This window comes from Podarcis filfolensis, assembly GCF_964270895.1.
Source record: "Podarcis filfolensis genome assembly, chromosome: 15".
Classification (NCBI taxonomy): Eukaryota; Metazoa; Chordata; class Lepidosauria; order Squamata; family Lacertidae; genus Podarcis; species Podarcis filfolensis.
The window spans coordinates 30,808,601-30,835,208 of record NC_139618.1 but is presented as its reverse complement, the minus strand read 5'-3'; the positions used below and the strand labels follow the sequence as shown (position 1 = coordinate 30,835,208).

The window sequence follows — 26,608 nt, the reverse complement described above, 5'->3', positions numbered from 1 at the left end:
AGGCCCCTGCCCAGGTTCTCCTGCCTAATGAGGCAAAGTGGGTGGCGATTACAGAAAGCGGTTTTTTATTGTGGTGGCCTCCCAGTTGCAGAATGTTCTCCCCAGAGAGGGTTACTTGGCATCAATGTAATGTAATGACCTTTTTTAAAAATAACAAAGGTATAGTTCATTATAATTCTTATAACTATTTTGTTAGTTTTAAAGCTGTGTGAGTTTTAGTGCTGATTTTTATCATTTGTGTTTATCTTATGCAGTTTTGTGATGGTTTCATTCTGGCTTTATCTTGACATTTGTGCTGCCATAGTGTTTTTTGGGGTATCTTTTTGGTGTTTTTTTTTTTAGGTTTCATTGTAATTTTTATTTTATTTTACCAGTTTTAAATTTGTGAGACTACCCAGAGGACATGGCTAATTGGAAAGTATATAAATGTCAAAAATTAATAATAAATATGAAAGGGTTGCAGTACAATGGTTGAAGGCCATTGGATGATCACTGCCTGAAATCCTGGAGAGCCACTGCCTCCAGGCATTTAACCGAGTTAAATGGATTCTCCTGCACTGCAGGGGATTGGACTAGATGACCTTTGGGATACATTCCAACTCTACAATTCTATTATTTCATGGTCTGACTCTGTATATGAGAGCTTCCTATGTTCCAAATGTTCTTGTGTTCATTGTTTGAGCCTTATATGCCTACAACAGAGATTTAAACCAGGATCTAAGAAATAGCTTAGATATTTTCTCACAATTCAATTGCCTTCCACAGATCACCACCACTGGAAATGCCCTTGATCATCTTTTTAAAATTCCTTCCCACCTTCTCATTCACAACTTTACATTCAATAATACATCTAGGACTTCCCCACACATAATCCCCAGCTTTGCTTCTCTTGTTCCGGACTGGTTTCCTACTAACAACACTAAGAAGCTATTGTCCTTTTTTCTCTCTGAACAGTTGACAGGCGACATCCTGTCAGCAATTTAAGCTCATTCTAGCCAAATAACACTCTTAAACCCCCTCCATAAGTTTTCCTCACTTCAATCACAACAGACAACAACGCCATCAAGATTTGTAAACTCAGCATCACATCTTCACCTTTGCCCTTCACGTCTCTCTCCAGACCTTCATTTTCCGGCTGCTTCTGAATCTTGTCAATTCATCTGGCAATAACTGCTACTCATTCAGAGAGCTAAATCATTGAGACTATGACTGTCTTGCATTTCGATGACTACTGTGAACATATCTCTCTGGCCTTGACCAGTGGAAGACTGCCTCATTAATAAATACATTCTAAATGTTGCCACTAAGGTAATTTCTTTACATCATCTCTACAACACCTTCACTTCTTCAATTAAAACAAACATAAACCACTTATCTTTTCCCCCAAGGTCTTATGTGCTCCATTGATAACTCTTATAAGTCATTCACTGACACATTCCATTCTGGTGTGGCCATGGATATCCACAGCAACATTGAGACTTTGGCTTGTGTGTTACATGATACAGTGGTATGGAAAACGTGTTCCCATGTATTTTACTGCACACCATTCATGTTTACAAAGGAAAGCTCTCACACTAGACAGAAATCCAGGGGCAACTGATTCCCATTAGCACAGGTGGGGCAGAAGACAGGAAGAGCAACAGTATGTGGAGCCAAATCCGATGGCAGACAGAGCCCTTTCTCCTTCCTACTGAGTTCTACAAGGCCAACACTGGGACTTAAGAGGGGGAAGCTGACACTCAGTGCCACCACCTGGACTGGATGTAAGTAAGAGGGCAGCAGGGGGCTGAATAAGAGCAGATGGAGGTCCATGGGGCACTACCCCATTTACCATAATGGACCAGCCTCCACCAGAAAAATGTCTATTTTCCATCAAGGCAATCACAAATTGGCCTATTTAGACTATCCACCTCTTAGAAATAATTTTCTAATGGTAGGTATGGCAGAGGGAAAGGGCAGCGATTGTCATCAGGATTACTGTGCATGTGGATGTGAGGTTTACCCCTTCCATTCCCAGCTGTGAGCCAGATGAAAATTATTCTGCCGCACAACAAGGAGCGTCAGAAAAAAAGCTACCATTGGCACCAAGGGGAGTCTCTTTCCCACCCGCAACAAGCCTCAGGGTGCACAGGAAGGTAATACAATTCAGTACAAACTTAGAGTGATGTAAAATATCAGAAATGGCAGCTGAGCACTAGCCCTGCGCCAGGTGACCTCTTCCGTATAGGAAGGGATTTTTTGTCAACCAGTACAACAGCATACCCCAAGGCAGCAATATATTTCATTGTTCTTAGTCTTGGCGTGTTTTTCACCCTCAAAGAAATAAATTGATTACTTCTATGTTGCTTTAAGAGTGGTGAGGCAACAGATTCTGTAAAATGAGGTTGCAGGTGCAGGTTGCAGAATGTGTCCCAACAGGAAAAGGTCTTCCAGATAAAATGGCAAAGGATGACTGCAAAGAGTTAACCTACCCTCAGGTGGTGCAATGGGTCAGTGCAGCTGGCTGTTAACCAGAAGGTTGGTGGTTCAAGCCCACCCAGGGATAGCTGTGGCCAGGATTCCTGCCTTGCAGGGGGTTGGAGAAGATGACTCTCTGGGTCCCTTCCAACTTACAATTCTGTGATACTCACGTTGAATGTCAATGGTGACAGAGGTCTCCTTTCCATTGGGAATGGCCTTGTTGGTAGCTCGGCAGACGATGGTCTGGCCGTTCTCAATGTCGGATGGGGAGACAAAGAGTGTGCTCATAATGCTCTCTCTCTTGCCGTCACGAAGCACCGTCTGCAGAAGAAAACAAAAGTCAACAGTTACCACTTTGGGGAAGAGATGACCGATCTACAGCAACGTGTTGCAGGTTTTGGAACAAGACCAGCCTTTGGCTTTGGAACTGCACCTATTGATTGAAAGCCTATTTCCTTGCATTTCCATTAAAATAAATGCCCAAGGCAGCTAACGAACAGAACACTGTCAAATCCAACAATAAAATACACATGCACACAACTAGCTAACTATAAAAGAGACAAGAGGGAGCAGATAAAACATTTCAATTACCAAGACAAGGAGATTAAAAGTGAAAGCTCAACATGCCAAATGCGTCTTGGAACGCCATCAGATTTTGGGGGTGGGGTGGGGGGTGGTTAGACAAACCTTCCTTGGCAGTTCCAAAGTCTACCTGTAACCTACTTAATTAGCAGTTTCTGCAACAATATATGAACCAAACCACAGGCACCACTCCAAATTTTGAGGTGCCCTTCTCCAACCAAGTGATGTTTACAGAAATGCATGTGCATTTTAAAAAATGCATATATTTAAGAAAATAACACATGAAAAGAATATGCCATCCTTTGGAGCCAGACCTACCCTCTTGCATTAATTTCGGATGTTTGTCACTTATTCCAATGTGCACTTTCAGTCGGCACGTTTAATCCTGTCTAGTCAGACAGGCCAGGCATATGAATAAAATAGAATATTTAAAAGCTCATTAACACACCGCACTGAAGGTGCTTCTTCACGCCTATCAAGAGGGCACCCGTGTCTGTGGTGCTCCAGAGCCAACCCTTCACACTTCCAAATACCAGAGGTTGCCCAGGTGTGCTCACTGGGGAGCTGGAATTCTAAAGCTTTGCCTTCCCTGTAATGCTTTATGAGAGGAGCAGGAACATGGCTTGGCACAGAATTAATCTGCTGTCAGATTTGATCTGAATCTTTCACTTGGCTTCCTGGTAGCTACATCGGGCTCTGGGATTTGAGATATATTCAGCCCAGACAGGTGCCCAAGTGCAGGCAGTAATGCTCACCTGCTTGGGCCTTTCGTAAAGCTATTCTCATCCCATGCTAAGCAGACAGTGGCGGACCTTGGGGTCTCAAATTTCAGTGGTGCCCTGTGCAATGCCAAAATTCAGTGCCTTCTTCTGCTTCTAAATCATAGTTGCAGTGTCCTCTGTGCAGCTCCAGAGGCTCAGCGCCCAGTGCGACCAAACTGGTTTCACTCCCCTAAATCCGCCTCTGACTGTGGGACCCTGCAGGGCTTGGTAAGGCCCCAGGGAGACAGCAGCCATTGTGGTGCTCTCTAGAGGGTTTGGACTACAACTCCCATCATCCCCAAATGGGGGCTGGGAGCACTGTAACACCTGGAGACGCTCACACTGGCTACCCCTGCCTCTGAGAAGTTTGATTGCAACAGACATGCTTCTCTGTGGACACATGCAGTTTGGCTGGAGAAGTGAGTGTTTCTGGGCATGTGCAAAATGACAATAGCAGCAGCAGCAATTTTGTGTTGTTTTTTTTATACTTGCCCTTCACCATGAGGTTCCAGGAAGGGTTGTTACTTTTGTTGATGTTATTTTATTTATTAAAGTTGCCAGTCACTTTGTACAAAAGAAGAACTCTTAAAGCAACTTAACAAATAAAATCAATTTATAATTTTAAAATAACGGTTTAACAATTTAAAACTGCTATTTTAAAAAAAAAACACTTTCTGTTTGTTTGTTTCTGAGCCACTGCATATGCCCCCTGCCCCACAAGAAGAACATAAGAACATCCTGGATGGATTAAAGCAAAGCAGCCTCCCTCTCCCATCAGTCCCAGCCAGCATGGTCAATGGAAAGGGATGATGGGAGCTGGAGTCCCAAACGTCTGGAGAGCACCAGGTTGGAAAAGGATGGCCTAACAGTTCATTTAAACCAGGGATGGGGAACTGGTAGCCCTCCAGATCTTGATGGACTCCAGCTCCCATTATCCTTGACCACTGAGCATCTTGGCTAGGGTTCATGGAACTTGGAGTCCAACAACATCTGGAAGGCCACGTATTAACCATCTCTGATCTTGACCAAAATTCTGTTTCCAGCAGTGACCAACCAATGGTTTGGGGGGAAGCTACAAGCAAGGCACCAAGGCAGCTACTGTCCTCATCTAGCTCCTGGTATTTAGAGGCATACTGCCACTGAGCATGGAAGCTCCATCTCAATATCCTATCTAATAACCATTAATTTTGTTTAAGAAGCTTGGAAATCACAGGAAATCTTGATCAACTGCCCTTGCACACATTTAATACATTCCCTTTCTCTACCTTGGACTGCAAGAAGATCAAACCTATCAATTCTTAAGGAAATCAGCCCTGAGTGCTCACTGGAAGGACAGATCGTGAAGCTGAGGCTCCAATACTTTGGCCACCTCATGAGAAGAGAAGACTCCCTGGAAAAGACCCTGATGTTGGGAAAGATGGAGGGCACAAGGAGAAGGGAACGACAGAGGATGAGATGGTTGGATAGTGTTCTTGAAGCTACCAGCATGAGTTTGACCAGACTGCGGGAGGCAGTGGAAGACAGGAGTGCCTGGCGTGCTCTGGTCTATGGGGTCATGAAGAGTCGGACACGACTAAACGACTAAACAACAACAACTTTCTCTACCTTATGGACATACCCAACTGTGTACTTCCTGGCTGTTTATCCTTGCCCTGGATAATCAGCAAAGTCTGAGCTTGAGCACGATTTGAAGGCATTGAAAAACCAACCAGTTTGAGCTTTCTTCAGAAGTTCAGGGTTAAACCATCTGGAAGTGACTGACGTTCCATGCAATGGAATTTTGCTCTGTTTTGATAGTGCCCATTTCATTCAGCGCCTTTTGGATTGACCCACCCATTGTGCATCCTTGTAAATGCAGCTACATAGATCTCAATGTACCAGGCATGGCATTATCTCAAAGGACTGGGGGAAAGCACATACAATAGGAACATAAAAACAAGCATGAAGGAGGCCCCAACCCACTCACAGGTCCTTGTATGATCAGTGGAAACAGTTGGTCCTGGCAATTATTAACCACTCTCAACTCCACCCTGATAATTGCCACCTGCCCGGATTTTAACTTGCCTGAATTAATTTTAAGATGTATTTTAATTAATTGATGTCTGTTTTTATGCTTATTGTGTTGTTTTTGTGATGTTAGCTGCTCTGAGCCTGGCCTCGGCTGGGGAGGGTGGGATACAAATAAAATTATTATTATTATTATTACTACTACTACTACTACTACTACTACTACTACTACTATTAAAAAACAGCCTTGTACTGAGTTAGTCCATCTAGCTCAGTATTGTCTACACAGACTGGCAGCAACTGGCAAGGGTTACAGAGAGCCTCTTCCAGGACTATCTGGTGATGCCAGGGATTGAAACTGGGACATTCTGCATGCAAGGCAGATGCTATACCACTGAGCTACGGCCCTTCCCCTAAACAGGCACTGGCAGGAACTACTACACAAATCACATGCCATCCATTCCAACCTGCTGCCATTTTGACTCTGTCCTGATTCCCCCAAAGCCAGGAGGAATGTTTCTACCTGGGCTGGGTTTTAGCATGGTGGAGTTCAGGCAATGGACTAACATCATGCTTATAGCTATTTAACTGGACTTTAATTGAATTTTAATAGACTTTTAATGGGACATGCAACATTTTATAATATTTATAGAGAATATTAATCTGTTGCCAACCCCCCCCCCCCAAGCCTTTGGTAATGAGGAAACGGAGCACTGAAATAGGAAGGCGGTTTTAGGAGGATTAAGTGAGATGACAAGTGGATGCATATTCAAGCCTACAGGAAGAGGAACTTAGTAGGGGGCAAATCCTGGGGAGTGTGAGCCACAGCTGCCCATACAAACATAAGAAGAGCGCTGCTGGATCAAGCCAAGGGCCCATCTAGTCCAGCACTCCATTCAGAGGCCAACCAGATGTCTGCAAGCACAATTGGAGGGCGACAGCACTCTCCTCACCGCCTGCAATTTCCAGGAACTGGTACTGAAAGGCATACTGGCTCAAACAGTGTAGGTGGAGCTGTTCTGTTGGTCTTATGCTGGCTTCTTTCTCCATCCTCACTTTCATGCCTTGCTGCATTCCATTCTTCCTCCAGGAGGGAACAAGCCTACAAAAAGCGGAGGCGGGGAACAGAGGAGCATCCAAATGCAAAACGCTCTACCAGAACCAGGGGAAGAAAAAAAAACAAACACCCTTCTCTTGACAGACTTGCATATTAATGGGCTAGACAGGAATTAATTCCATCCAAGTCAGAGGAGGGGGGAGGTCAGCCCTTTTGCGGTTCTAATTAGCATCGGCTGCTGCCCGAGATTCCAGGAGACAAGGTCAAGCTGTGGACTTAATTGTTCTGCTGTGTCCACATGGCATTTGGGGAAGAGGAAATGTGTGCTTGTTGTGTTGATCAAGATTACACAAGAAGGGGGGGGGCGGGCAGGAAATATTCTGTGAGAAACACAGGGAAGGGATTTGAAATCGCCACTGGACAAACAGTGCCATCGTGCTGTGCTTTAAAAATTCGTGGTCCCCCACTCCCACCCCCACATCATCTCACATCCACCTTCTTTCTCCTGCAGCTTTGGTGCACAGCAACCCGTTGGCCATTTCCTGAGAGATTGCTGATGGCAGGAGAAATGAAATGTCTTAGGATTTGGGTGCAATAAAGCAAGAATCCTCCTATAATACTGCAGGCAAATCAGATGGCGGTGAGAGAAAGGTCACGCCGCTTATGCAAATCAGATGCTGGATTCTCCGATAGCAAGCAGAAGGCCTGGAGGATGAGGCTGGCTAATGCAGATGAAGCTGCAGGCAGGCAACAGAGGCGGCCTGGACCAGAGCATGCCGCAGCTAGCCAAGGACTGAAATCCAAGAGACGGTTTGTGCATCTTATTTTGCAAAGGAAGGATATGGGATTTTGTTTCTGCCTTCCTCTCCTGCCCCTGATCCCTGGCCAGTGTTAGTGTAAACTGATCAGCATGCAAATCAGCTTTTCGAACAACCTCCCTCCATCATGAGACTGAAAACCCACACTATGTTCGCTAACAATATGATAACGTTGCTGGGCCTTAGTCATCGTTCGCTCTGTGAAAATGCACTGAGTGCGTTCATGGCTGCTGGCTGCATTCAAGATTCCTGTGCATTCATCAGAAGGTAAGAAGGTGTTAGGAAAGGATCGTGGTTCAGTAGCAGAGCATATACTTTGCATGCAAAAGGTCCCAGGTTCAATCCCTGGCATTTCCAGGTAGGGCTAGGAGACACCACTGTCTGAAATCCTGGAGTGCCGCTGCCAGCCAGTGTAGAGAGTACTGAGCTATGGCTTTGACTCAGTGTAAGGCAGCTTCCTATGTTCCTAACAGAACATGCACATGCACAAAGGTATGGATATAGGATGGATGGTGGCTAACAGATTGAGATTGAATCCTGACAAGACAGAAGTACTGTTTCTGGGGGACAGGAGGCGGGCAGGTGTGGAGGATTCCCTGGTCCTGAATGGGGTAACTGTGCCCCTGAAGGACCAGGTGCACAGCCTGGGAGTCATTTTGGACTCACAGCTGTCCATGGAGGCACAGGTTAAATCCATGTCCAGGGCAGCTGTGTACCAGCTCCATCTGGTACGCAGGCTGAGACCCTATCTGCCTGCAGACTGCCTCGCCAGAGTGGTGCATGCTCTGGTTATCTCCCGCTTGGACTATTGCAATGCGCTCTATGTGGGGCTACCTTTGAAGGTGACCCGGAAACTACAACTAATCCAGAACGCAGCAGCCAGACTGGTAACTGGGAGCGGCCGCTGAGACCATATAACACCGGTCTTGAAAGACCTACATTGGCTCCCAATTCAAAGCACAATTCAAAGTGTTGGTGCTGACCTTTAAAGCCCTAAATGGCCTCGGTCCAGTATACCTGAAGGAGCGTCTCCACACCCATCGTTCTACCCAGACACTGAGGTCCAGCACCGAGGGCCTTCTGGCGGTTCCCTCACTGCGAGAAGCCAAGTTACAGGGAACCAGGCAGAGGGCCTTCTCGGTAGTGGCGCCCTCCCTGTGGAACGCCCTCCCACCAGATGTCAAAGAGAACAACAACTACCAGACTTTTAGAAGACATCTGAAGGCAGCCCTGTTTAGGGAAGCTTTTAATGTTTGATGTATCACAGTATTTTAATATTCTTTTGGAAGCCGCCCAGAGTGGCTGGGGAAACCCAGCCAGATGGGCGGGGTATAAATAAATCATCATCATCATCATTATTATTATTATTATTAGCTGGATAGCTCAGTTGTTAGAACATGAGACTCTTGATCCCAGGGTTGTGGGATCATGCCCCACATTGTGTGAGAGATTCCTGCATTGTAGGAAGTTGGATTAGATGATCATTGTGGCTCTTTCCAACTCTGCAATTCTATGATTCTAAGCATGTAGGGTCTCTGTGCGGTTGGAGACTCAATTCAGGGTCCCTAATTGCACATGGTCATTTGAGCAAGACTCTTGTGACAGCCTAAACTGGGTTCTTAGATTATAGGTCAAAGTGCAATATGCTGCTGCAGAAGGGATCTGCACAATTAGGGATGTTTGAAGGCACTGCTTTCCTTTCCGCCCTGTATTAGCCGCATGCAGCACTGTTTCCATTTTGCTTCAGTTCGGCTTCTGCCAAAAACTACTTTATGTACCTCACTGTCCTCTGTGACAAAATTACACAATTTACATACCTTATGTAATGAATTATGCAAATTACATGAACTACATAAATTACACTGTCGACACATTATTCCACTCCATTTTAGTGCAAAAGAAACACGTTGCAAATGGGGAGGGATGTGATCAATTACATATCTCTCAACTGTAGACTGAAAGCAACCATGGCAAGAGGACCTCAGCAGCTGAGATGGAGAATAAGGAATCAGGCAGTCTGTAAGGTACTTGGGGCCCAGATTGTGGGAAGAACATGGGACAAATAAGCCAACATTGGAAATCTTAGATTCTATTTCTGTTTTCATTGCAATTCTCCAACATTCCTACCAGCTCTTTGGCTCACTTCTGCTTTGAAATCTGATGTTCATGAAAGCTGAAACATCTGGAAATTGATGTCAGAATTAGTTATCCTTTTATCTTTCCCAGGAAGTAATCCATGTGCAGGATGAGACAGGAACATAGTATGGGAGGGTATTAGCTTATTGAAATACGTTGTCCATTCCATTCCATAGGCTTGGGGAAGGTCATCATTTTGTTAAATAAAAATACATATTAAAATTTTAAAAATATGTGTGTGCTCCATTAAAGTATATGTAGTACGAATTAAAATCCAATTAAATAGGCATAAAAATAACATTAACTGGCCTACTCCTCTGCTGCCTTAACCTCAGAGATACCATAAATAACCCCTTTCACTTTGCCTCCTTGCAGTGCAGATGTGGCACATAGTTTCTACCAGCCCTACTTTCTTGGAAAGGCTGTACCCCAGAGCATCCACCTTGCATGTGGAAGATCTCAGCATCTCTAGGTAGGGCTGCTGAAATTCTGGAGAGCCATTGCCCATCAGTGCAGGCAGCACTGAGCTAGGTGGACCCATCTGACTTAGTCTGACTTCATCTAAGGCAGCTTCCAATGTTCCTATGTCCTAGGAAAGGCCAGGTTAGTAGGTACCAAGGATAGGGCCTTTTCAGTAATGATCCTACATCTTTGGAACTCCCTCCTCCAAAAGTTTCCTTTGCCCCCCTATGGGTTTCAAACAGATCCTTTGAAGTTTTTTTATTCCATCAAGCTTTTCAAATATTTTGCCACTGGCTTACTACATTTTAGCCAGGTGCTTTTTAATGGTTTGTTTTTAATACTTGTCGCATTAATGTTTATTTATTTTTGTAGATTTATTTTTTTTAAACTGCCTTGTGAGGGCTTGGCCCTCAAAAGTGGGATGCAAAGGGATGTAAAGGGTAAAGGGACCCTGACCATTAGGTCCAGTCGCGGATGACTCTGGGGTTGCGGCGCTCATCTCACTTTGCTGGCCAAGGGAGCAGGCATACAGCTTCCGGGTCATGTGGCCAGCATGACTAAGCTGCTTCTGGTGAACCAGAGCAGTGCAAACAAACGCCGTTTACCTTCCCGCTGGAGTGGTGCCTATTTATCTACTTGCACTTTGATGTGCTTTCGAACTGCTAGGTTGGCAGGAGCAGGGACCGAGCAACGGGAGCTCACCCCGTTGCAGGGATTCGAACCGCCGACCTTCTGATCGGCAAGCCCTAGGCTCTGTGGTTTAACCCACAGCGCCACCTGCATCCAGCAAAGAAGATGCTCTACCACTAAACTAGGGGCTTTCTCCAAATATGTGGCAAAGGGATGTAAATCTGCACTCAGACTGTAGCAAAAACTTCAAGATGGCCAAAGACAAAGTTGCGCTTGAAAGGTATGAAGGTGATATGGGCATCTCAGTGATTGCTACGTATAAATACAGAGAGGTCACTGTGGTTTCTTTTGCTCCCTGTGCTCTTGCACTTCTCGCCTGCCTGAGAGGCACCTTAGTGGCATTTCCAGCAGAAGAATTTTCTTTTCAGTGGAAACAAACTCTTAGAAACTAATATAAATGCTGCACTTGGGCACAGAACACTCTTTGAGAAATTGTAGCCTGGTGTCAAGCTCACAGCAGGGGACGTAAGGAGGCTACACAGACTGGCTAAGGCCCCCACACCTGCACTGGAGACCATTTTGCCCTGAATAATGTTTATTTTGTCAAAATGCTTGCTTTAAAAATTCTGTTCCTGCGCTCGCTCACAATTTGTTTCACCAAGCTGCCTGCCATCACCTCTGCCCATATGCAGAGGCAGTTTCAGGCCATCCGAGGAAGCTTGTAATGTTATTGCTGCAATTAAAATGCACTGGCAGCCTTATAACCAATGTTGCTCGGGAATTCTAAGAAACAAACAAACAAAGACGACGGCAGTTTTTAAGTTAGCGGTTTAAATCTGTGCAGTATTGAAAGGTTCGGTCCACCATCTTGAGTCAAAATGGTATCCATTTATGTATCTAAACAAGGGTGAAAATACGTTCCTTGATCTCAAAAATCATGTTGCTAAATTTGGACAAGCTGTCCAAATGCACTGCGAACAGAGAAACAAAGCACTTTTCAAAATACATAGTAGAAGGGGAGTTTCTGATCATTAGGAAAATAATAATAATTTCCCTCTTTATACTGATTAGTATAGAGTTCCCTTCTCTCTATACCAATTAGTTTCTGGGCTCAATTCAATGTGTTGGTTTTGACCTATAAAGCGTTATGTGGCTCAGGACCCCAGTACCTCAAGGGCCTCTTTTCAGTGGCTGGGATTTTATGTTTGTGTGTGTTTTTAATCATCATTTGTTATGACCTTGGAGATCTGATCTCCCTCCTCTACCTTTCCCCTCTCCTCTCCTTTTCTTTTTCAAGAGGGGCGACCCTGCTAACTTTTACTGTTTTGGGGGCAGCAGAATCTAGAAGCACCTTAAAGAAAAATGGATTTATTATGGCACAAGCTTTGGGGGACTTCAGTCCATCAGATGCATGAAGTGTTATCCTGAGCGACAGGTATGCATACACACACTTGGTTTGTGGCAATGGGGAATGTAAACAGTGAGGTCAGAGGGAAATGAAACACAGAAAAGTACAAGCACTGATAATCATGTAATTAACTGCAGTCATTCACAGCTGATATCCTGGCAATTAACAGATACAGTGAGATGTTTAAGGGAAAAAAATCATTGATCTCAATTCAATTCAATCAATAAATAGCATTGAACCTCCTGCTGTATTGTATTTAGCAGACCTAGAATTCTAATGTTAAGCAAATTAACAAATACAGTGTGATAAAAACTCCTTCCTCGATTCAGTCCACAGCTGATAGCATCAAACTCTTGATGTGTTGTAACTCTGCAGAGCTGGAATTCTATTGCTGTGAGACAATGTGGTGTCCCACCACAAAAAGTCCTCCCAGTCTAGGATGTGAGGGCATTTGAGACAACTTAGCTAAGCGGTCTGGACTGGGTCAATGCCTGGTTGAAAGACCCTTTGGGAATGCTATGTACGGAACCTCGAGTTCCATGATGGAAGATTGTAGAAATATATTTTTTTTACTAATAATGTGACGTGAGTTCTCCTTGTGAAGGTCCATCTCTAAGTCAGCCAAGTCATCACCACCTGGGTGGGCCTTAGCTGTCCTCTTTGACACCCACCCTGACCCCAATTCCAAATCTCAGACCCTTACCTTGGAATAGGTTGCTCCATTTATTACTTCTCCTCTCCTCATCCAAATAATGGATGCTGCTGGTTTAGCATTGTCCGCGTGGCAGGTCAGATTCAGAGGATCTCCAGCTCGCAGACTAATGACGGGCCCTCCAATAATTATGGGATCATCCGGAGGCACTGTAGAGAAAAAAGAGCCTGGTGCAATTTATGAGCTTCAAAACTAAACCCACCAGATTAGAGAGAGGGCAGGATATACCGATCCAAGAGAATAAGCATGACACAATATGCTGAAATCCACACTTGATCTGCAGAATGAATCAGCCAAGCTGAGGAGGCATAAAAAAGAAAGAAAGATTGCTTCTGGCAGCATCAGCACCAGCCATGTCACCAACAGTACAATAACAAGGTGTTGTACAATAGGGGTGCATTGAAGTATAGTTTCATAATAAGGCACTTCATACATGGAGAACTTGCTGTAACCCAATAAAGAGATGTACACAAAGGGATTTAAAGCACATTGTATAACATGCTTTGATCACATATTTGTTCCCCCATTCAAGGCATTTGGTTAAAGGGTGATACAGAGCGTGAGTTTTCTCCCAACTCAATACTTTTTGTCTGCTGCTGCTGTTATTCTAGTGCACACAATTCCTGATTTTTGAGGTCAAAATGAAAAATGTGCATTTATTCGGGATGAAGTCATCCAGAACTTGAAACGTGTGCTTTTGTGGAAGAAGCTTCCATTGTGCAGGGTGTGAATACCAGTTTGGTATGCGAATATGGAAACTAATACATGGGGGAGGGATTTATTGTAGATTATGAATACAGATTTTTTATTTAGTTTAAAAATAATATGAAAAAAGTTTCTGTGGTTAGCTGGGTTACCCTTTGGAGTGCATGGGGAATGCTGAACATGGCTGCTTATTTCTCCCACTTGCTCAGCCCCACCCCCTTCCTTTATTTTTTCACATGTTACAACAAAACAAGGAGAGGGAGAGCAAATGTGATGTAGGTGTGCACCCTCTTATTTTGTTATTGCAAGAGTGATTTGGACTTACTGCATTCCCAGTATAACTTACATGGGCTGTACTAAGCTGGAAGGGTGAACATGTGAAGAGGTTGAATCTTATTCAGTTTGATTGATTCCTACCTCCTAGTATTTATTCATTTACTTACACATGCTGTGACATGTTCCTTATCACTGCCCAAGGTCCCCAGGATCCTCACAGCCCCAGAGTGAGTCTTATCTCCAAACAGTGAGTCCCTTACTCTTAACATTTTCATCACTAGATCCTGCTTCCATAACAAACTTCCTACAGCTCTCCTACCTCACCACTGGGGTTGCTAGATCCAGATCCAGCTCCTCCTTTTTGCTAAAGCTGTCCTCATGATCTAACCTTCTTTCTGCCTTCTGCCCCCACGGCTCCAGGCTCCTATCCTCTTTGCCCAGGACTGTCTCAGCCATGTCTGAGGATCAGACCTGCATAGCCAAAAAAGATTCCTCACCCCGGGTTTTTAGGAGAGGAAGGTGGATGTCATCAAAGGGACATGCTCTCCATCAAGGCTGTTGGTTGAAATCAATAATATTTAACAGCCTAAGGTATTTAGGGAACAAAGAATCTGATTTCCTTTCAATACATTACTAAGTGTACCAGCTTATTCCACAGATGTTCTATTACTGTTTCTACACTAGACATTTATGGTATCTGCAGGTAGTCGACAGACAGTTTAGGCTTGGGATGGGTTTTCTTTGCTGAACCTTTATTGTCTGAGTGAGCTTTAGATATGAAAGCAATAACATATTTCCTCCACTTTATTTATTTACCACATCGCTGACGGGCTTCTCTTGCTGAGGTGCACACATATTACTTTATGAAGGCCGGGGGCAAAAGCTGTCATTTAGTCCAGAATGCAAAGCAAGAGATTTGGTCTAAAACAAAGAACAGTGGTGTATAACTAGATTATTTCATTCTATTTGAGACATGAATCAGAGCACTGGGCAACAGCTTTCGCAGCTGAAGCCGTGAATATGTTCATGTAGCTCCGTTTGTGTGTCTGTTCCAGGAGGATGTGGAGCATCAATTTTAGGTTGAAATGGGATGTTACAAGAATCATCAAGAACCCACTGCCTAGAATCACTTCTCTGCTATTTCTTGTAATGTCTACTGTAACATTGTGCAAGCACTGAGAGCCCTGCATAATTCCTTCAAATTGAGAACTCGGGTGGTTGAGTGTCGACACTATTGCATGCAGAATGGCAGTACCGATAAATAAGAGGCAGGGATTAGCATGCCTGGGAGAATTCTGAGGTATGCAAAAGTACTAAATATTAGGAGGAAAAACCAAAGCAAATGCGCACCAAGCATGCTCAGTGGTTTTAAGGAGCCACAGAATGTTGGATGTCAATTGTGCAATTCTGTTAAGAGGTAACTATCCTGACGCGGGTGGCACTGTGGGTTAAACCACAGAGCCTAGGACTTGCCGATCAGAAGGTTGACGGTTCGAATCCCCGCGACGGTTGCTCGGTCCCTGCTCCTGCCAACCTAGCAGTTTGAAAGCCTGAAGTGCAAGTAGATAAATAGGTACTGCTCTGGCAGGAAGGTAAACAGCGTTTCTGTGTGCTGCTTTGGTTCGCCAGAAGCGGCTTAGACATGCTGGCCACATGACCCGGAAGCTGTACACTGGCTCCCTCGGCCAATAAAGCGAGATGAGTGCCGCAACCCCAGAGTCGTCCGCGACTGGACCTAATGGCCAGGGGCCCCTTTACCTTTACCTATACTGTGGCTTTTTGTTCCAGGTCCCACTTCTCCTCTGTCTCCCCTATGATACAAACTAATGGGATGTATCTAATGCTCTTGTGCTAGCAGATGGGTGGGTTTTAAAACTGTGCAGCAGAGGAAACCAAGTCACCAGCTGTGCCAGCAGAAACTAATTGCACAACAGATTGAGCAACCAAGTCACCAGCAACCTACACATGCATTCTCTTGCTCAACAACTTTCCCCTGGTGCCAAACATTACACCAGCAGAACAAGGATAGGACTTTAACTAAGTGATTTTAACTTGGCACTACCTTGGATACAGACCAATTTGTTTATTTTAACAGATTGTCTTAATTTGCTTTAAACCTTAGCTGCATCGTGCACAGTTCTTTATTTAAAATCCTATTCATTGCCATTCCCTGTCGCCTGAAAGATGAGCATTGGTCCTATTTTCTTCACAGACCTTGATTTTGACATTCTTCAGATTATAATATCATTGAATCACCCAAGTCTATAATTCTGGGGAAACCAGTCAGGCCAGTAAGGAAACCACTTAACAATAATAGGCCAGAGCAGGTCATATAGTATTTCCTAATTTATTTATTTTTTAAAAAGCATTCAAAAGCCACTTGCTCACTGGTCAGAGCAGAAGAGGATTCTCATAATGATTTGGAACAGGCGCACCAATAGTCAACAAACAAGTCTGAGGAAGGTACAATAAGAAGCCCTAAACCCAACTCTTCAGCAATGGTGGAAAGGCAGTTCTTTGTACTTATTAGCACAATTGCAGGGACTATTTTTGTATTGTATCACCTGCCTACCTTCGCTTAATAAACAAGAGGCACTCCTCATCTCAAGGGAGGTTCTGCAGCTATCTCTCTTATCAAATAAGACTTTGCTGAGAATTTTGACTCAGATGACATCAGGGATCTTTCATCCTTCCTCTAGAAAAAAAACCTCCATCATTCAAATTGCCATCTTGACAGCTTGCTAGGAGTGTGTGTGTGTGTGTGTGTGTTTGTGTCTCCATCCCACATTACAGGCACAAAAAAAAAAAAAAGGCATTTTCAGAGATGTTGAGGCCTGGAGAGTTTATAGCACCCATGTGCCACTAAATTCTTACACTGCCATATATCTACGTGTCTTTTGATTTATAATCCACTCTTTCCACATAGGCTCAGAGCAAGCAGCAACATTATAAAAACAAGCTAACACCATAAAATTAGTGATGGGCGAATTCCCCTTGGCTTGCCTCAAAACACATTTTTTAGAGCTTTCTGAGACTTTTTTTAAAAAAAGCTTTAAGGTTTTCCCCCCAAGTATTCTCAAGGAAAGCTTAGAGGAAAACGAATGAACAATGGAGGGCACACCCCTTCCTTTTGAGCTGCTTGTACCCTCCTCATAAACAGCACCTCCATCTTTCAGAAGGGAGGAGGAGTAAGCAGTGCTGAGGAGAGCTTGCTAGAAAGAAGGGAAGCATTTTCAACCTCTCTTTATATGAAACAGACACCCCCGGGCATGTTCAAAAGTGTCACTTCCTTCAGGTAATGTGGGGATTGGAAATTGCTCTGCCTCCAGATTCAGACTCTGTTTTGAGCCAGAGCCACATCATATCCCTCAACTGTCCTGTTTTAAGTGGGACATCCCAGAATGAAATAAGCTATCCTGGCTTCTGATTGGATCCTGGAATGTCCTGTATTTTGGTCCAGTGCTCTGGTGCGAGTCAGCTGGCTCACACCAGAGCACCGGACCAAAAAAACCTTCATTTGTTTGTTTTTTGTCTTGCCCTTTTGTGCGAATCAGCTAGCTCCCATGAGAGCTCAGGATCAAAAAAGGAGCAGGTTGTTGGAGGGTATGCCACATTTGAAAAGATCTGGGTGTCTGCTTCTAGACAATGAAAAGGATACTAGTCCAAGTATGGTTATATGCTAGGAAGGGATGGGCAAATTTGTAAATACAGGGGTATGAACGGGATCCGTTTTGGAGGCCCGTTCACAACATGAAAAGAATGCAACCCATGTCTGCGCGTCTGCGCATGTGCGGGTTGCGATTCACCACTTCTGTGCATGCGCATGACATCATTTTGCACGTCTGCGCATGCACAAGTGGTGAAACCCGGAAGTAACCCTTTCCGGTACTTCCAGGTCACCACGGGATGTATCCTGAAAGAGCATAACATGAAGCGGACGTAACATGAGGTATGACTGTATCAGTTTCTCATTTTTCCAAGCTTAGGTTTCGTTCTCCACATCACTTTGCAATTTTTAAAAAAGTCCTCATGAAAATTCACCAGCATTTTAGGGCAAACTTCCCCTAATGTACACATTTTTGTGCAATTTTTCCTAATACACACTTTTGCAAAGCAATTGTGTCTAATATAAACCTAAGAGCTTGCTGGAGCAGTCCAATGGACCATCTAGTCTAACATCTTGTTCTCACAGTGGCAGAAGAAGAAGAAGAGTTTGGATTTGATATCCCGCTTTATCACTACCCGAAGGAGCCTCAAAGCGGCTAACATTCTCCTTTCCCTTCCTCCCCCACAACAAACACTCTGTGAGGTGAGTGGGGCTGAGAGACTTCAGAGAAGTGTGACTGGCCCAAGATCACCCAGCAGCTGCATGTGGAGGAGCAGGGAATCAAACCTGGTTCACCAGATTACAAGTCTATCGCTCTTAACCACTACACCACACTGGCCACTCGAACGCCTGCTGAAATCCCACAAGCAGGACCAGAACACAAAAAGCATTCTCCCTTACTGTGGCTTCCAGCAACTCTCTCACTGAGCTATGGTTCTTCTCTATATTTACAGCCTTTCTCCCAGATGATGGAGAATTGGGAAGCTGGATACCTGGGTCAAGATGCTGTACCTGAGGTGAAATGGGATTAGATTCAGGTGGGCTTTTTGTGCTTATGTATTTTAAACCTCCAGAAAGGTGAATTGCTTATAGCACGGATGAGAACCAATTTAGAATATAAACACAAACTTTAAAAATTACACTATTAAAATAACATTAAGTCTCTTCATTAGAATACTGTACATGTGCACGTGTGCGCACACACTTTTATACCCAGTGAAAACACGGAGACTATACTGAGCATGAGTCACCACCAGACAAGTGTTCAGACCTAACTAAAATATGTGTATTAGCTGTGACCGCTCACTCTAAAGTATCAGAAATTTCACAAGAAGCTTTCCATTACTATGCTGAAATTAATCTGAAACCACTACGTTTGCCAAAGAATGCATCATGCTTCAGAGGTGGGAATCTGGATCTCATTTGTTCTGACTAGTAATATGTAGAGATGAGCAGATTATCCTCCGTTTCTTCTTCTTGATCTTTCCTACCAGAAATTCAGCTTATCCACAAAAAATAATAAACTTAATTTTCGAAATGCGCCGAGTTCCTTCAGCTCATTTCAGACTTTTTGCCCATCGACACTGATGCATATTGCTGAAGCACTCTGCAAACAAACAAATCATATTGATGGGATTGCTTATATTATGGGTGAGGAACCTTGTTTGTTCCATGGGCCAGATCCTTATTGGGCTCAGCCTCATAGGCCAAATTTAGCAGGTGGATGGGATCACCCACCTGGCAATCACATGACATCACAATAATGTCATGTGCATGACACTTTCAAGTGCCAAAGTTGGGACTTCAAAACACCTTGCAAGGTACTGTTAAAAAGAAGGCTTTATTCCCTTGTTTTAGCAGGGGTTTCCATGGATCCCCTCCTGAAGTGATGGTAAAATACCCTCTTTTTCAGCACACCTTCTTCTGATTCAAGGAGGAGTGCATCTGAGATTTGTCTGCAGAATGGGACCCAACCATTGTTTTAGCAGGGGATCCTACGCTGGTTTTCATGGAATTCATAGAATTCCCTGCTAAAACAATGATCAAGGTAAAGGTAAAGGTAAAGGTACCCCTGACCATTAGGTCCAGAAGCGGACGACTCTGGGGTTGCGGTGCTCATCTTGCTTTACTGGCCAAGGAAGCCGGTGTTTGTCGGCAGACAATTTTTCTGGGTCATGTGGCCAGCATGACTAAGCCGCTTCTGGCAAAACCAGAGCAGTGCACGGAAACGCCGTTTACCTTCCCGCCGGAGTGGTACCTATTTATCTACTTGCACTATGATGTGCTTTCAAACTGCTAGGTTGGCAGGAGCAGGGACCAAGCAATGGGAGCTCACCCCTTCGCGGGGATTCGATCTGCCCAACCTTCTGATTGGCAAGCCCTAGGCTCAGTGGTTTAGACCACAGCACCACCCATGTCTGTTAAAACAATGGTTAAAACCCCTCAATTTTAGCAGCAGATCCTGATGCACAAACCTCCCTAAACAAGGAAGGAGTCCTATTTAGAATCCTCTGCTAAAAAGAGGGTTCTTATGATTACAGCAGGAGATCTCACACACACATGGAAACACACACACATGGAAACACCACAATAGTTAAAAATCCCTCTGTTTCCACAGGCACTTCTGTTGCACACCCCTTCCTGATTCAGGGAGGCACATGCTTCAGAATTCCCCACTATGGGGGCAGGTTCCCATCATTTTAGAAGGAGATTCCATGCAGGCTTGCATGGAAACCTCTTCTAAAATGATGGAGGGAACCTTCTGTTTTAGCAGGGAATTTCAATGCATGGGATCCTGCAGAACTGAGGAGGATTTAAACCTTCCCTAGTGCCCGTCTGATGATGTCAAGAGCAGGTGGGTGTGGTTTGAGGAAAACAGCTTTGCAGGCCAAGTTAGACCCCTCTGGTGGGAGGAAAAGTGATATACAAATGTATTAAGTAAGTAAATAATGTAGGAGCATGTGAACTGCTCGAACTGAAAGCTCCACTAAACTCTACAAACTCTGCAAATAGTAATAATATCAATTTAGCCCTATAAATAATAGCTTCAGCCCTAAAAATCAGTGAACTATATGTGCTCCCTATTGAAAAAGATCTCAAAGTCTTTTCTCTGGTGTGTTTGAATATTTTTCCATCAGCAGTTCTTGAGTAGAGGTTCCACGAAAACCCCTACTGTCAAAGTCCCTGTGAATCTGGAGAGGTGCAATTGATAGCTCATGTTCTTATGTAATGCTCTTTTTATCATGATAAATGTAATATTTTTACTCGATGATTTTTATGGAAAACCCCAGGACAATCAGATACATTTTTATCCTTTTCTACTCCTTTCAAATCAGAAGGCATCCATTTCTTTCAGGGTGTCTAAACCTTGTGCTACTGCATATAAAAAACCCCAGGGGTTAATTTTTGCAAACTTACAGTTTTGTTTTCTATGCCTGGCATTCTATAGTACGATACAGTTATTAGTAATGCTACTGTTATGGTTTTCTATTATGTTTTGTTTGGTATTCTTTTATATATGTGTATGAAGTTTCTTTTTGAATATTGATTGTGGTCCCTTCCAACTATACAATTCTTTGAATCTACGATTCCGTGTCATTGACCATAGTAAAGAGATCGATTGACTGAATAAGTTGAATAAGAATAAGAATAAAATGGGAGGATTCCTATTTCATCATGTCCTGTATAGGAACAAAACAAGTGCTGGTTTTGACATACAAAGCCTTAAACAGCTGAGGACCTCAATACCTCGAAGACCAACTCTCTCCATATGAAACTACCTGGACCTTGAGATTATCATCTGAGGTCCTTCTTCATGTGCCTCCTCCATAAGAGGTCTGGAGGGTGGCAACATGAGAACAGGTCTTTTCTGCAGTAGCTCCCCATTAGGCCTTTGTGTGATTAACCTTGTATACCCTTTAAAATATGTTCGTGTGAGAGGGAGAAGAATTATTGGTTTGTTTTGTTCTTATTAGATGCTCTCATACCTTGGAAGTTGAACTGAATCCATTCCGGAAGTCCGTTTGACTTCCAAAATGTTCGGATACCAAGGTGTGGATTCCAATTGGCTGCAGGAAGCTCAACCCACGGAACCTGCATCGGATGTTCGGGTTCCAAAAAACGTTTGCAAACTGGAACACTCACTTCTTGGTGTTGCGGCATTCAGGAGCCAAAACGTTCGATTCACAAGGCGTTCAACTTCTGAGGTACGATTGTATTTAATATTTCTTATCTTGTCTTTTTATGTTTTGAACCACCCTGAGATCTATGGATGAAGAACGGTATACAAATTTAATAAAAAAATTAAAATTCAAAACTAAAAAAATCTAGGGGGATGTTTGCATAAAGAGAATTCCAGATGCTTCCCTAGTAATGTATGGATGCAAGGGGGGCAGTTTATTCCTTACTGAAAGCATGATGTCTGGGGAGGAGGGTTGGGGATGGAGCAGGGGGTTCATTCTAAGAGTCATCTTTGTAGGACACACATTAATCCAATTGACAGGTTTTCTTCTAGGTTTTAAATACAACCACTTAGATGCTGCTAGTAATGTTAATGACAGCAATAATCTTCTTCCCTGAAAGGGACAATAATTGCTGTATGAATAATAATCAATATTTAGCTTCTTCTTAAGAGGATTTCTAAAGGCTTTGCACATTTTATTGCACTAAGTGTCGCAAAAGTATTAGACCCATTTTATGAGTCGCAGGAGAGTGGGGGAGGAGAGGAGGACTTAACCAAGGCAGGAAAGCAAGCTGAGCAAAAATCAAGAAGCAATTCCATGGTAGAGCAAGGCTCAGCAGAAACCCTTTCCCTATGTTCTCCTTCTGGGTAACAGAATTGACTACTGAGGCAACAGAGAGAACGTAAGGAGCACTCACACTTTACATTGTGGGTGCCCTTTGTGCGTGGAGCTACAGTTCCCAGGGAGCTTACTGGCAAACAGGGGCTGGCTTGCCTCTCAGTACTAATTTTTGGAGTTTCACACCCAGCCTCAGTAATCAAGTTTCTTGCTGGGAGGTGGGGCCAGTCCCAGTTTAAATAGGTAGTGGAGCCGACAACAGACAGGCAGCCAGCTCTGGAGATTCACCCTCCCTACTCTCCCTTTGTTTAATGTTTTCCAGTTTGCAGGTTAACTTTTTCGTCCTGTTTAGTGGGTGCTGCTATGGTCTTTGACTGGTTGCTGCTGAAGGACCGGGAAGAAATTTTCTTGCACTGGCAGGTTTTGTCTTCCCTGTAGCAATTTGTCACAACTTGGGCGGTTTTGGCCTTGGGTGGAATCCTATAGTCTTTTCTTCCCTATATGGGGTGTGTCTGTGTGTGTGTGAAGTGGTGACTCACCCCCCTGTGGTGGCGATTCCAGGGTCCCCCTCTTAAAGGGGTTATATATATGGGTGTCACCGGACATACACTGAAAGGCTGTCAGTGAACTACCCTGCATGCTGGGATAACGGCTGGGTTGCCTACAACACTTACGTCTCGCATAGCACCCCCATATCCCATTTACCCTGATGTGCCCCGGTTCCTCCCTGCTTGGGGGGCTGTGAGGGATACACACCCAAGGCCTAAGCCAAGTCTTCCTACATTCGGAAGTTTAATAAAGTTGTGGCCTAATTTTAATTCCATATAACGTTGTCAAGAGTCTTTATTCCTTCCTTATGATCCCTGGGGACTGGGGCTGTCGCCGCCTGGTCATGCAATGACTCCACGTGTGCGCTTGCAACCAAAAGGCAAGTCAGCAAAATGGACAGCAGGATGACACTGGAATTCACTGCTGCAAGAAATAGTGATACGAACTACCTTTAAAAGGGGATTAAACAAATTCATGGAGGATCTTGGCAGGGGCTGGATGGTCTCCCCCCACCCCCCATCTCTCCACATAATGTGGCTTGGCTTATTTTCTGGAGACAGCGTAATGTAGCACCATGTTCACACAAACTAAAGCTGGGCAAAAATCAGGTTGATCATAGGCCCATCTCGTCCCATTTTAAGCATTTTGTGCACACTTTTTAAAAAACATAAGATGTACATTTTAAATGCTTTGCAGTGCATTCACCCATAAAACAAGCAGAGATTGTAGAAATGCTTGCTGCACAAAGTTGAATATATATATATAAATATGGGCTAGTTAGGGGATGTGCCAGTGTCAGATCAACATCTAAAGCTTAAGAAATTTGATTAGCTGCCTTATTTGTAGCTGTACTGAGGATTAATTACATGTATTGCCTGTTGTGCCATAAACCAGCGATTTGCACATGCATGGCAGCAATCTAAACAGTAAAGCCTTTGGAACGAATCCTCCTTTGAGTTCTTGTTCTTCAGCAACTAGAAGCCAGAGCAGGGAGCTGGATTACAATCCATAGGCAAGTTTGGGAACATCTGATTTTGTCGTTTTTGATGTCAAAAGTGGATCAAACTAATTCCGTCTCCATCCACCACAGAGTCAGTGTTTACCAATCTCCGTGCTGGTTCAAACTCCACAACCCCCTCCAGCAGGTTAGTGATGGGCAGGATTTGGAAATGTGTTGGAAAACACCCCAAGCCTGATAGTCTTGCTGTGAAAAGAACTTCTCTTCCCTTCAGGAACCTCTTGGGTTCAAACGAAGTAACTCTCCTCTTGGGCAACTGAATACTTCTTATGCATGCTTATGAAATGGCATGCATTTTGACTGCGGCCAACTCAGAATGGCACTGAAGTTTTGAGAATTCACAAGTTAAAAAAGCCCATGGCGTGCTGTGTAAGATGGCAACAGATCCAAGTGTGGAATATTCCCATCTCCCATACACTGACGCAACCACCTTGTTTTCTAAGCTTTTGTTTGATGCCTGCACTGGTCTATTGGATTACCCGGGAGTTAGAAGAAGCTGATAAACAGATAAGAGTCTCCCTCGGAGAATGAGGCCTGATTACATCTTTCCAAATAAGTGGTTATCATCCCCCAGTTATTCATGCAGCTATGAATTATTGATTGGCTCCCAGCTCATTAAATAGGAGATCCAAGTAAGGGGGAGGGGAAAATGGGATGAATAGAAATCAGCGGCAGCTCTTAACATCTGTAAGTTGGCGAAATGATGGTAACTCATTACCTCCCTATTCAAAGTCCATCAGAGGAGAAGAAGGGAGAGATTGAGAGAGAATGAACAGAACCGTTGTCCATTATCCATTCAATGCAGACACAGGTCTGATTTTTTATTGAGAAGCTATGGCGGTGGAGGCTGGCCTCCTAATTTTTAATCACACACACATAAAAGTTAGCTCTTCTGCTGTTCATTCTGAGTTTCAATTTTTCATATACAGTGTGCAAAAACTCAGGAGACGTTGCTTCACAAAGCAGTGATCAGGTTAACATTGTGAACATTTGCGCAGGTGGGCTATTCAAGGACAAGACGGCAAGACCCGACCATTTCCATATACTAGCAACTGGATCATAACTTCAAAACCCAACATCCTGCAACATATCTGAGGAGAACAGGCAAGGTTAAGGGGCCACAGCATTCTGTCCTGCAATGCCTTGCCATGCTGCTTCTTGACCCCCGGGATCTATCCATCTGAGGGGGCAACCATACTCAGCCAGAGGAATTCACCACTATACACACCAAGAATGCTTCATTCAGTCAAAATGGAGCTCAGTCTGGGGCTGAACTGTTGATGAGTGTATCTCCTCAAAATACAGCTTTCAAGCTGCAAACACAGCCTTTTCATTTCTGAAAGCAGGACCAGATGTCTGCAGAGATTTGAATGCTCAAGTCAGGATTCTAAGAAACTGAGAATATACAGCAGAGGTGGCTAAAATTACATCCCACATCTGTCCCCTGCCCCCAATTCAAGATACCCCAAAAGATGTTGTTGCTTTAAATTTTTTCATTGGCCATGCCCACTTTTGGTAATGGGCTAATGAAGCTCTCATCCCAAAAAAGGTCAGGTGGCCTGGTGTACAGTGCAGACCCAGGACTGAAGACATTGGTGATTGGTCATGGGGGTTCTTGCTAGCTTGAGGAATTTGAATTCCTTTTTGAAATGTCTTAATCCAGACCAATTGCTGCTGAATTTAGGGATCTATTCACTTTTGCACTTCTCCCAGTGTGGAGATGCCAGACTGTTTAAACTCAGTTTGTGCTGAAGTTTTTTGGTCAGGCTTGCTTTCTAAAAAGTGATTTTAAGTGAAAATGCCCCCAAAGATAATTGTGGTGGTGGGATATATTATTTGAAATATCCTGGAGTGGGGCTATGCTACCTGCCAAAATAACAACATCCAAAAATTACAAGTTGGGAGAGGTAATTTATTATAGGGCAGAACTGGTCCTGTGCTTTAGAAAGATGTTTTCACTGAATATATTTCTTACTACAGCACTAAGAGTTGCCCACTCCAGATAGCAGCTGATCAGCACTGTTATATGTTTATCCCAGTATTACTAATTAGTCATTATTATTTTATTGCTTTCCGTCATGAAATAGCCAGCTGGACATCACTGATGCCTGAGACATTCTTAATTATTATCTACATTTCTTTTGAATTGCAAGTCGCTCCCTGGAGACAATCCCCTTTTTGAATGCAGAGGCGGGGGAACGAGGAAATGACACCACACAACAAAATCTCCCTCTAATTAATTCCGATTGCTGTCTTCTGCATCACATTATCTATCAATTTGTGCAACATGCATTTTCTTTTTTTTTGGGGGGGGGGAGTACTAACGGAACAATCCCAGATGCTCATTAATGGAAAATGGCCACATGGCTGCTGGAGTGGAAACGTACCGTATATACTGAATCCAACTTTTTTCCTCCCTTGCTTGCTTTCAAAGAAGGTGGAGAGTTTGGGGAGTTAGTATAATAATCAAAATATGTATAGACTGCTTCAGTGAATATACTGGAGCAGGAGTGAGGAACCTGCAGTCCATGCACAGGTTTACCAAAACAGTGAGAACTAGGCCTTAGTGAGAGTCATTAAGTACAACCAGTTCATTCCTTCTTTGCCTTTGGAGCCTACGT

The 26,608-nt window shown here is 43.8% G+C and overlaps 1 protein-coding gene across 3 annotated transcripts in view; it reads right to left on the bottom strand.

The window, feature by feature from the left end:
• KIRREL3 (kirre like nephrin family adhesion molecule 3) overlaps positions 1-26,608 on the bottom strand; it is a 738,847-nt gene that overhangs the window by 164,566 nt on the left and 547,673 nt on the right. For all 3 annotated transcript variants that reach the window (XM_083588556.1, XM_083588558.1, XM_083588557.1), the window contains 2 exons: positions 13,025-13,182; positions 2,631-2,781 (listed from right to left, as the gene is read on the bottom strand). In XM_083588556.1, coding sequence (XP_083444682.1) covers positions 2,631-2,781; positions 13,025-13,182 — 309 coding nt within the window. The remainder of the gene's footprint in view (positions 1-2,630; positions 2,782-13,024; positions 13,183-26,608) is intronic.